This window comes from Coffea eugenioides, chromosome 5 (assembly GCF_003713205.1).
Source record: "Coffea eugenioides isolate CCC68of chromosome 5, Ceug_1.0, whole genome shotgun sequence".
Classification (NCBI taxonomy): Eukaryota; Viridiplantae; Streptophyta; class Magnoliopsida; order Gentianales; family Rubiaceae; genus Coffea; species Coffea eugenioides.
The window spans coordinates 7,826,093-7,838,199 of record NC_040039.1 but is presented as its reverse complement, the minus strand read 5'-3'; the positions used below and the strand labels follow the sequence as shown (position 1 = coordinate 7,838,199).

The 12,107-nt window shown below is 32.9% G+C and overlaps 2 protein-coding genes across 3 annotated transcripts in view; one reads left to right on the top strand and one right to left on the bottom strand.

Annotated features, from left to right (window-relative positions):
• The window catches only part of LOC113772574 (probable phosphopantothenoylcysteine decarboxylase), a 60,391-nt gene that overhangs the window by 39,582 nt on the left and 8,702 nt on the right, over positions 1-12,107 (bottom strand). The window lies entirely within an intron of this gene.
• On the top strand, positions 5,577-7,911 carry LOC113771110 (zinc finger BED domain-containing protein RICESLEEPER 2-like). Its single transcript, XM_027315729.1, has 2 exons — positions 5,577-7,724; positions 7,852-7,911. Exons 1-2 carry the CDS (start codon positions 5,577-5,579, stop codon positions 7,909-7,911), a joined length of 2,208 nt encoding a protein of 735 aa, XP_027171530.1.

Here is a 12,107-nt window from a genome sequence, read left to right as displayed (position 1 = left end):
CATAGTTGTCATTTATTCGATGCTGACGGTGTATATACTGTTAGTGTAGGAAAAATTAATTCTAATTATAAATAAAAAGTTGGAATGGTTACTCTACCTTTTTGTTTTCATTTTAAGAGATCTAAAAACATAAAAATAAAAGGGTTTTCTCATATTTCTTTTTTCACACTTATTAATACTATAAAAAAGAAAAAATGATAGAAGAGAAGAAGTCAAAAAATTAGATATTACAAAAAAAATAAAATAAAGAAGAATCTAACATTGTCATATTACTTTAAGATTATCGGGATTATAATTGGAATTGGTCGGTAAATAGAACAATAAAATAATTTTAAAAAATAAAGGCTCTTTTTGGATTCAGCATTTTTTGAAAAACAATTTTTTCATCTATAATGCTACAGTAATACACAAACAAAAACAACTCCAAAAACACTATATCCAAACAATATATCAAAAACAACTCCAAATATACAAAAAAAATCCGGAATTTTCGATTTCAAATTATGTGAATTTGGTTCGAATTCGGTAATGGACTTTTGGAAATCTTTTCAATTTCAAATTCATTTTATAATATATATATATTAATATTTATTTATTTATCTATATAATATTTTTTATTTCAATTTTGTTTTATAATATGTATATTAATATATATTAATATGCATATTCCAATTATGTATATTATATTATATATATATACAAATTATATTAATATTAATATGTATATTTCAATTATGTATATTAATATGTATATTATATATATTATATCAATTGAAATAAATATTATATATTTATATATAAATACAAATAGTTTGTTTAAAATATATTTATATTTATTTATTTATTTATTTATTTTTATATATTTATTTCAATTTTGTTTTATAATATGTATATACATATATATTAAGATGTATATTTCAATTTGTATATTTTAATTATGTATATTATATTATATATATATTATATTAATACTAAAATGTATATTTCAATTATGTATATTAATATGTATATGATATATATTATATCAATTGAAATAAATATTATATATTATATATTTATATAAATATATAAATATATAAATTTATTTATTTATATATATTTATATAATATATTTATTTCATTTTTTTTATAATATGTATATACATATATATTAAGATGTATATTTCAATTATGTATATTATATATATTATATCAATTGAAATAAATATATATTTATATATAAATTTAAATATTTTGTTTAAAATATATTTTTATATATATTTATATAAATATATATATTTCAATTTTGTTTTATAATATGTATATTAATATACATATTTATATATATTTATATATGTATACTAAATATATATTAATATACATATTATATTATAAATTATATTATAAATTATATATATTAATATACATATTTATATATATTTATATATGTATACTAAATATATATTAATATACATATTATATTATAAATTATATTTATATTATATATATTAATATACATATTATAAAACAAAATTGAATTAAAAGTATTATATATATAAATAAATAAATATTAATATATAGAAACAGAGCCAGTATATATTTTAAAAAATCTCAAAAATTATAAATTATAAAAATACTCAAAAATATATTTTAAAAATACCTCTAAAAACAATCCAAAAACATCTACAGTAAATGTTTTTCATATACACAGTTACAGTAAAGTTTTTTAAAAACACCTCCAAAAACAACTAATCCAAAAGGAGCCAAGAGCTTTCTTCCTCAAGTAACTCCACCAAAAGCTTCCCTCCAAGCTTAGCTTAAGATTAATCGGTGTAGATTTGGGTTGGTGTTTGAATCTCTCATGGATTGAGCAAGAAAGCAAGATGGAACTGGAAGGATTTTTCTCTCTTTTCTCTCCCTTAAGGTTCAGCCATCATGGAAGAAAAATGAAAGAAATTGTAGTCAATTGGAAGATAAAGATGGAAAGAAAGTCTTGGGCCAAGGTTTGGTTTGATGGTTGAAAAGTGTCAAGATCAAATCCCATTCCTATCCCTTTGTCTCTCTTGTGTTTCTTATCTCCAAAATATTTAGGGTTTCTCTAATACACTCTTAACACTTCTAATCACATAATTTCTCTAGTACCACACGCATTCTCGTCCACCAAATATAACGCACACATCTCACTAATCGGTCACATTACCTTAATACTCTACGGAACTTAACATGCACTAAAATATAAAAAGGGAAATGATATAACTCTTGACTCAATCAATAAAATTACCATGAAATTAAGGCAAGCAAGGTAGAATAAAAGAAAATATAAATTAATTTTTCAAAAATAAGAGAATTTATAAATAAAAAAAAATTCGGGTTCTCACAGCTTTGCATTAGTGAAGTCCAATTAGCAGTAGTTGTTTAGTAATTCCTAGTTAAATTAGGATGTAGGGTTCGGCTAGCTTTGGGGAATAACAAGGCCGTGACAAATCTTCTTTCCTAGTTTGATTTGGTTTTGAGTCTTGTAATCCCTATAAAAGGGTTAACACTTATTCAATAAAAGTAGTAGATGTATTTTCAGCAACATTGAGAGTTTCTCTCTTGTCTTTTGTGAACTACTTTGTATACTTTAGAGGTTCTCTTGACTATTCATCCTTGGCTTATGAATCAAGAAGCACACTTGATTATGGTGCCTTCTACCAAACCTTGGTTCACTAACTCGTTAGGTTGTGGGTTGAGATAGTATCAAAAAGTTCGCACCTTGAGGGTTAGATTGGGTCATAGATTTCCACTGCCGAAACATGGATTCCAACCATCTAGATCCATCCTTGTTTGATAATGAGTTCATCGTATAGATGAAGATCGTGTCACTGAAGTTGTAGAAGATTGGGGTATATCAATTATCAAGTTGCACGACTTGATGGTGAAATTAGTAGGGGGAGCACACATACTGGGATACACACGAGAGGAGACAATATGGCACATGTAAACTAGAAAGGAGAGGAATCTAATGTATTTCAAGACCAGGACCTTGATATGGTACTTTAGATGATAGGTTGGCAACAATCCAAATTTTTTCTACACTATACAATTAGACTATGAGGAATAGATCACAAATATTTTTTGGACAGATGATCAAAGAAGAGTCAATTATTCATTCTTTAGTGATATAGTCACATTTGACATAACATATAGGACAAACAAAGAGTACAAGTCATTAGGAGTGTTCATTAGCTTCAATCATCATTGATAGCTTGTTTTTGGTCTAGCCTTGCTATATTATGAAATAATTGATTTTTCACATCGTTATTTGATAGCTTTTTGAAGGCAATATCAGATAAGCATCTCAAAACTATATTCACTTACCAAGATGCTTCCATGGCAGCGGCCACTGCAAGTTTATGTGAAAGACATACCATGGGTTGTGCACTTTCTACATTAGGCAAAATTTTCTGAAACATTTAGGTAATCACTTCAAGACTGAGTCATTGCTTTGCAAGAAATATATGAATTGCATGCACTGGATAGAAAATGAAGACAATTTCACCAGAACATGGTCTAAAATGATGGCCGAGTACAATGGAGTGAAAAACAAGTGGGTTAGTTATATGTTTCAATTGAGAAATAAGTGGGCCAGGTGCCATATGAAGAAATGGTGGATAGTAGAAATGAGAAGCGCTCAGTTGAGTGAGAGTTTTAACTTGAAATTAAAGGCTCATTTGAAATCGGACCACAATCTCCTTCAATTCTTTAATCACTTTTTCATTGTTCTAGCGAAGAAGTGGTAGAAAGAGTTGGTTGCTGAGTATGAAGCACAATAAAAGTTGCGCACGCTTCATTTAAAAATGTCATTAATGCTAAATCAGGATGCATCAATTTATAGTCTTACCATATTTGCTAAATTTTAGAATTAACTTTGATGAGTCAAATGCCTTAGTTGTCAAGGCGATGAAGTTGAATGAAGAGGTAGCAGAGCACTCAGTAACTATCAAGCTAGGCAAGAGCGTTTGGTGTGTTATTACCTATCATCCCATTCCATTGTGTGAAGCTTTAACAAATTTCATTCAAATGAAGTTTTTTGCCCCCATTCCTTAAAAGTTCTCAATAAATTGGAAATTAAGTTTATTTCGTATTCAAACATAATCAAGAGATAGACACGAAAGGTCAAAGACAACATAGTTATTGGTGCTAGGCAATTAGAAACCCATTCAAATTGGATCTTCCCACCTGTATTGATTAATAGACTGAAGTGATTAGCATTTATTTTACCTATTTTTAATTAGGTTTTAAGTTAAGTTTTTGGTGTGTTTTAAGTTAAAATAGAAGAATTGAGTTCCTTTCTAAATTACTTTTCATACAAGTAGTGTTTCTTAACCAAAACATGCAAAAGTGTGGACTAATATGCAAATTTATGTTGTTCTTGTAGGTTTTGGTATCTTATGTAGTGCTGTTATTCGAATCGGGCCCGGCTCGTTAAGGCTCGAACTCGACTCGTTTATTAGAATAAACGAGCCGAGTTCGAGCCTAAAGACTGCTCGTTAATTAAACGAGCCGAGCCGAGCTCGGCTCGCGGGCTACCCGAAAGGCTCGAATTTGAGGGATAAAAATGCCAATTCATTAATTATGGCTATTTCAGTAAAATACTTCCAGTTTTCCAGAGTCAAACTCCCGAATCCCTAATCTTTCATTCGCTCATTCTTCTTCCGCCTTCACCTCTAGGCTTTTGCCTTCTCTTCGGCTCTGCTCTAATCTCTTCCGTCCAGACTTTGGCCCGTCAGGCGTCAACCCTAAATCACCATTCACCCTTCGGTAATAGCTCTAGCAGGGAGCAGCAGCATTCGCTCTTCAGAGGAGCTGACTTGTCGCACCAGCCCACCGCCTTAGTTGCGCAAACACCAGCCGCCACCTGGTGAACCCGTGTATTTCTCTGTACTTGATTTCTAATTTTGGAGTTACGTACATATAGAGCTGAGATCCAAAAAAAAAATAAGGTGCATTATCTTCTTCCATTTGGTAATTAGGATTTAGGGATTTTGGTATTTTGCTAAAATATTGTGCTTTTGAGGGGTTATTGGGATGTGGGTTTTGTCTGATACTCTCTATATTCGTGTGGAAGCTGACAAATGATGCAATGGGCTTCTGCGCGGACTTTTTAGATTGTGGAGACAGGTAGTATTTTGAAGATTTGACAAAAACTTTCCATGGAAGGGCTGCTAAATAAACCAAAATAAAAACTTTGAAAATGACACGAAAAAAAATATGCAGCCTATAGATAGTGGATGTTGACTAGTTTATGTTTGACTGGTTGAATCTTTTAAAAAATTTTGTCCATTACAGTACATTAGTTTCTTTGTTAATCAGTTTATCCAATTTTTCATAAACTCTTATTTCTACCACATGACCAACTAGATGAATTGATTGCTTAATCAATTTATGTAGATTGCTTGGTGTCAAGTGGATTTGGCCTTCAATATGAGCAGTAATTATTTTTTCATATTGTAATAGATAATTGAAATTATTGGAATTTTTTTATTTATAATGAAATTTGACATGCAACCTTTGATTTATAATTATGCCTTAAATTTTTTTCTTAATATATAGGTATGTACAGCCCTCTTAATTCCCACCAAGGTTCATCTTCAAGTCCTGCTATGGAGCAATTAAATGAAGTAGTAGATCAAGAACTGGATATTGAAGAAAATCCGGATGAGATGACTGAAGATGAGTTAGAAATAATAGAAGAACATGACAATGAAGGAGGAAGAGTAGGAGAGCAAAAAAGTGATGGCGGAAATGAAGAACCAGCAATGCCCTTTGAGAAAAAGCAAAGGAAAAAGAAATCAACGGTGTGGGACGATATGAAAATTGTGAAGTTAGACAATGGAATAGAAAAGGTGCAATGCAATCATTGTAAGGAGTTATTTGCCAAGAGTACAACTGGAGCTACATCTCAACACAAGCGTCATCTAAAAGCATGTTTACAAAAGAAGATGGCAATGGGAGAGCAAAATAGGATGAAACAGCAAGTGTTGTCTTTCACCGAAGGGCCATCCGATGGAATTACTTCGATCACAAATTTTTCATATGACCATGCCAAGGTACGGGAGCTTGCTTCTCATATGGTGCTTGCACATGAATACGCATTTTCTATGATGGATCATGTTGTATTCAATAAATTTATGAAAGCTGTGTCCCCATTTTATAAAAAGATTACCCGGCAAACTGTCAAAGAGGATTGCATTTCTACTTATCAACTGGAAAAAAGAAAGCTGAAATCTGTATTAAAGAGTGCTAGTCGAGTTAGCATAACTACAGATTTATGGAAATCTGGTCAAAAAATTCAATATATGGTTGTAACAAGGCATTTTGTTGATTCTGATTGGGTGTTACAAAAACGTGTGTTGAATTTTTGTAATGTGCCACCTCCTCATACGAGAGTAATTGTTGCTGATACTTTGAGTAAATGTTTTATTGATTGGGGGATCGAGAATAAAATTTCCAGCATCACGGTAGACAATGCTTCTTATAATGATGCTTGTGTTAGGAGACTTAGGGAGGATTTTTCTCTAAGAAAGAGGTTAAGTATTGCTGGAAAAATTTTTCATGTGAGGTGTTGTGCACATATACTTAATCTTTTAGTGCAAGATGGTCTCAATCAACTAGGTGATGTGATTGATACTGTTAGAAAGGGGATCAAGTACTTGAACAACTCTGAGGGTCGCCTAAATCAATTTGCCAAAATTGCAAAACAGCTACAGTTGCCCTCTAGGAAATTGATTCTAGATTGTCCAACTAGATGGAATAGCACATATCTCATGTTGGCTTCGGCTTTGGAGTTCAAGGACGTTTTCCCGAGATATGAGGATATTGACCCTGGGTTTCACTATGTTCCAAGTGATTACGAGTGGTTGCAAGTAGAAGAAGTGTGCCGATTTTTGGGTATTTTTCATGAGATCACTAACATGATTTCTGGATCCGACTATCCAACTTCTAACATCTTTCTTGTGGAGCTTTATAGGATTAAAGAGCTTTTAAATGAAAAAACTCTTGATATTTCTGATCAAATTAGGGCCATGGCTTTGAGCATGTCAGCAAAATTTGACAAATATTGGGGAGAAACCAATGTGGTGCTTTCGTTAGGTGCTATTGTTGATCCAAGGTACAAAATGGTACTCATTTATCATGCTTTTCCGATTATTTATGGTGAGGAAGAAGCTGCTGTGAAAATTGATGAAATTAAACAGCTTCTTTATGAGCTTTACAATGAATATGTTGATACTCACTTCTCCTCCCATGCTAGGGAACCACCGAGGCAGTCGGTAAAGCGTAAACATAAGGAAATGAGTAGTTCTTCGGCTCAATCTCAGGGGAATGTTAAGACACTTGGATTTCCAATTCTTACTGGCAAAGAAAAATTTCAAATGCATGTTAGTGAAATTGACAAGGCGCCACCTGAAAAATCAGATTTAGATATTTATTTAGAAGAAGGTAGGTATGCTTGTGACGCATCTGCTAATCTGGATGTCTTGGGGTGGTGGAAAGGAGAAAGATGGAGGTTTCCAATATTGTCAAGAATGGCTAGTGACTTACTTTCTATTCCAGTTACAACTGTGGCTTCTGAATCTACCTTCAGTGCTAGGGGAAGAGTAATTGATGATCGGCGAGCTTCTATGTCTGTTGAGACAGTGCAAATGCTACTTTGCGGTAGTAATTGGATTCGCAATCTTCATGGAATAAAAACCAAGTCTCGTGTAAGTGTATTACACTTTCTAGTAGTAATATGTGGTTAATTGATTATTTTACTTCATCTTTTATCTCTATAACTCTTATTTTTAGAGAATATCATGACTTTGAGTCTTTGACATTTTTATTTTGTAGGATCAATCTGATGTTGCCGAGTCATCTACGTATCATGAAGTTGAGCTTCCTCAAAATTGAAAGAATGCTAAATTTTAGAAATTGCTGCTGCTGTCCTTTGGTATTCTACTTCATTTTTTTAGCTCAGTAGCTCTTATTTTTAGAAAATATCATGACTTTTACATTTTTATTCTGTAGGATCAATCGGATGTTGTCGAGACATTTTACATGTCATGAAGTTGAGCTTCCTCAAAATGAAGGCTAAATTTTAGAAATTGCTACTGTTGTTGCTCTGTAGCTCTTATTGTTTGCTGTCTTTTAGACTTGATTATTGCTTTGATGTTTGTTGTAAGTGAACAAAATATGAGTACTTGACTACTTGTGAATTCTCATCAGCAGCCATGGCTGAGGTACTATGAATGCCAAAGTGAATTCTCATCAATTTAGAGGAGTAATTTTCACATTTCTAAGTTGCTGGACATTCATACCAAGTCAAACACGGCTCTTTTGACTGTTGGACTGATAGAAAATTACATATGCTCTCTTTTGGTGGGACTGCTTGATCTTTTCTCTTTTGCTAAATTGGATTAAATCCATAATCCCCACTCAGCAACAAATATGTATGCCAAATTTGCATCTTCTGAATGGTTACAGACTTGCAGTGAACAGATGGCTGCTATGGTAAATATTTCGAGCTCGAGCTCGACTCGATTGTGTTAAACGAGTCGAGCTCTAAATATAGAGCTAACGAGCTCGAGCTCGAACTCGAGCTAGTTATTCAACTTGACAATGTTATCGAGCGAGCTCGAGCCAGCTCGAAATTCGTACAAATCGAGCTCGAACCACTACTACTCGGGCTCGGCTCGACTCGAATAACAGCTCTAATCTTATGAATTGATTCAAATCAAGAGAAATTTGACAGTTTTGACACACCTTGGTATTTTGGCTATATGTTAAGTTATAAGTATTGGATTGAGATGATTTTTAAGCCATTTTGAAGCTAAGACACAGCTCTACAATTCTTATGAGATATCAAACTCAAGATCATTGATTTTCCTAGTCAAAAAGTCAAAATACAGCTGACAAAAATTTCTGTCAAAAGTTGAAATAGGGCATTGACTAGTTAGGGGTATTTTGGTAATTTCTTAGCCTACAGAGATCCAAATGAGATTATTGTTGATGCATTGGAAAGCTAATTCAAAGGGCTACATTTCATGTTTTGTACAAGACATAATTTGACTTTCATCAACAATAAAATTGCATTTGAAATTGGTCTAAAAAGCAGAGCAAAGTTCAGATTTGAGCTAAAAGTACAAAACTGAAGAACATGAAGAATCGCGAGATCGTGGATCCCTGAGAAGCTTCTGCAAGTTGATTCTGCAACTTGCACTCGTTGCACACTATTTTGTGGATCAATTTTTTTTGATAAAATACGACTGAAACTCGCTAAACTTGAGTTGGAAAAGTTGAGAACAACTTTATGACCACATAATGAGCACATTTTCTCATTCAAAAAACATTTATAAATATCTCTTGTATCTCATTAATTTGAGCATCTTGAAGCACCATATAGCATCTTGTAGTGTGAACTAAAGTAGAAGTAGAGACAGAGGTAGTTTAGTTCTAGCTTCATATTGAAAGTTTCTTTCTTAGTTTAAAAGCTTTGAGAGAAAGGTGAAAACACTCTTATATCAAAATTATTTGAGAGATCAACTTATGAAAGATTTCAAGGATTCTGATAAAGCAATTGTTGGGCACCATTTGCGATGTTATTTGGTCATAATCTTGGTTACTTACTGTACTAAGTATTGAGATTTTGCTCATATTTGATATTTGTGTAAATTGCAGGCGGTTGGTGTTTAAAGTGGTATCTTGGGGAGGATTTTTAGAAGACTTTTCATCTCAGGACGCGCCCAGCCAGAAACTCTAGAAGGATACCAAAAAATCGGACCCGCGGGATTGGTAGCAGTAGGAGGCAATTAGGAAATAAGGTCCACGTGAACCACGGAGATGCATGAGATTAAAACCCCTAGACAAGTCCTACTCCTGATGGCTTCTGCTGGCGGCGGCTATTGGGAAGAATAAAAAGGAAAAGCCAGATTCACGTCTGAGGAATAGATTAGCTTTTGTTTCATTTATTGGGTCAGACGTTTCTTTGCTTCTGGTGGCGGCTTCAAAAGGCTAAAAAGCCAGAATCACGTGCAATCAATAGATTAGCTTTCGTTTTCCCCTGTCAGACAATTTCTTTCTCACTGCTTTGGCTCTTGGTTGCAGCCGACTTTTCCTAGTGCTCCTCTTTTACTTTTTGCTTCAGTACAAACACAGACCCAGAGATAATTAAGATTTTTCTTTTTGCCTTCTGCGTTAGTTTACCTTTCCGAATTCTTTGGCAATTGTGTGGATGGAATCAATCAAATCACACGAGACTGATACGATGAGGAGCGGCTAGTTTTCTCCTCTACCGAAGGGTTAACGCGAATGCGCGGTCCATAATATCTGTGAAATCTAATCGAATCTTCATTATTTCTTCCAATTCGTTACTATTCGTGCGTTTTCTGGATTAATTGTTCATGTGTATTTTATTAATTGAGTATCAACGGCCGGATATTTAATTTAATTTAATTTAATAGCCTACCGTCACGTTAATTAAATTGAATCCGTAATTGTTTGTTTAGTTGACAACTAGTGACAACCACCATAATTTACTTTGTATTGGGGAAACGTAAGATCTAGTTTAAATAAACCCTCGTAACGTGTTTATTGATTAGGGTTGGATTTTTCTACCTTTAATGCAACTGGATAATTAAATTCCTACGGTCGTACTTAGGGTTGTTCTCTGGTTAGAGAAGCAGTTAATGGTCGTACCTTGACTGTCGAAAAAGTAAGGAAGAACTGACTGTCAGAGCTTGTTGATGGCTATAACCAATCTAATGACGGATGAATGAAATATCTTTGCATCGATGATCATTTAATTGGACCGTGCCTGAAAAGTTGATCCTTTAGGTAGAATTTTATTAATTGCTATTTTTAGTAAATTGTACTTGGTAAGTTAGCTTTTGAATTTTGTTTATTTTATTTTCATTTTCACTCCATTAAATATCCTTCTATTTTGTTCTATTGATTTGGAAAGAAACAGCTTCCTATCTATTCCCTGTGGAATCGACCCTACTTGCCATTGTACGCAAATTTAATACTTTTATAGACAATTCTGGTATATCGGATCAAGCAAACTCTTCGAGAACTGGATAAATCAAGTAACCCATTGCATACCTAGGGTCCCTGCTCCACTACTTGGATTTGTTCTATAGTTAATGGTGGTGGTAACTAGGACTTTTTAGTAATTATTATTGCACAAGCTCGACACCTGTCAGATTCAACCTTCAAGACATTGAATAAGAATTCTTCTTCCTAAACTTTGTCTCTTGTTCTTATTTGTTATGCTTTGTTATAAGTTTGTTTCATGTTTAGATATTTTTAATATGATGTCTAGCTAAACTTTTTCATATTCTAGAGTGAAGATGAACTTGTTATAGTTTTAATTTGAAGTAGTTGGGAAATGATTATCCTTTCTCATGATTTGTTAGTTTGAGAAATTGTGCTTATACTTTATAATTGTTTGGCCATCAATTGTGAATGATTTGATAATTGTTGAGTAATAAAAATTGCCTTCAAATAGATCTAAATTCTTAAATACTAATCTTATTCTCACGAAAATAGTGAATAATGGTTGGTTGAATTCATGCAATAACTTCATTGAGATTATTTACTTGTTTCTTATCTTTTCTCAATGACAGTAGGTGAAGGATAATTCAAGAAGTTAAATAAATTGGCAAAAGCAATTTCTAGAGAAATTAGTCAAGATGGATTCTCTTAAAAATTTTCATTGGCGAAAGCAAAAACATAGATTTTGTGAACCGTGCTAGTTGAAAGCAAAAAGGTCTAGTACCCTCTCCACCATTCCCCGAGACACCCTCAAAATGTTACCAAAAGGGGATAATGATCAATTGTTGAACTGTAGCATTGGGGTAAACCATACTCCATCGGTCATTGCAAAAAAACCCTTTAAAGTCTCTTATTTAAATTTGCTTTTCTTTTCCTCCTATTGTTCCAAGTGTGCACTGGGCCAGAAACCACCAAATCAATCCATTTATATAGATTGGCTAGGTTCATCAGTACATGTTGTATCAACCCCGCCTCCCAACTTTGCATCCCCAGTCAAAATATTATTAAAATATCCCAATATCAGCCATGACAAACTCATTTGAGATCCAACGTGG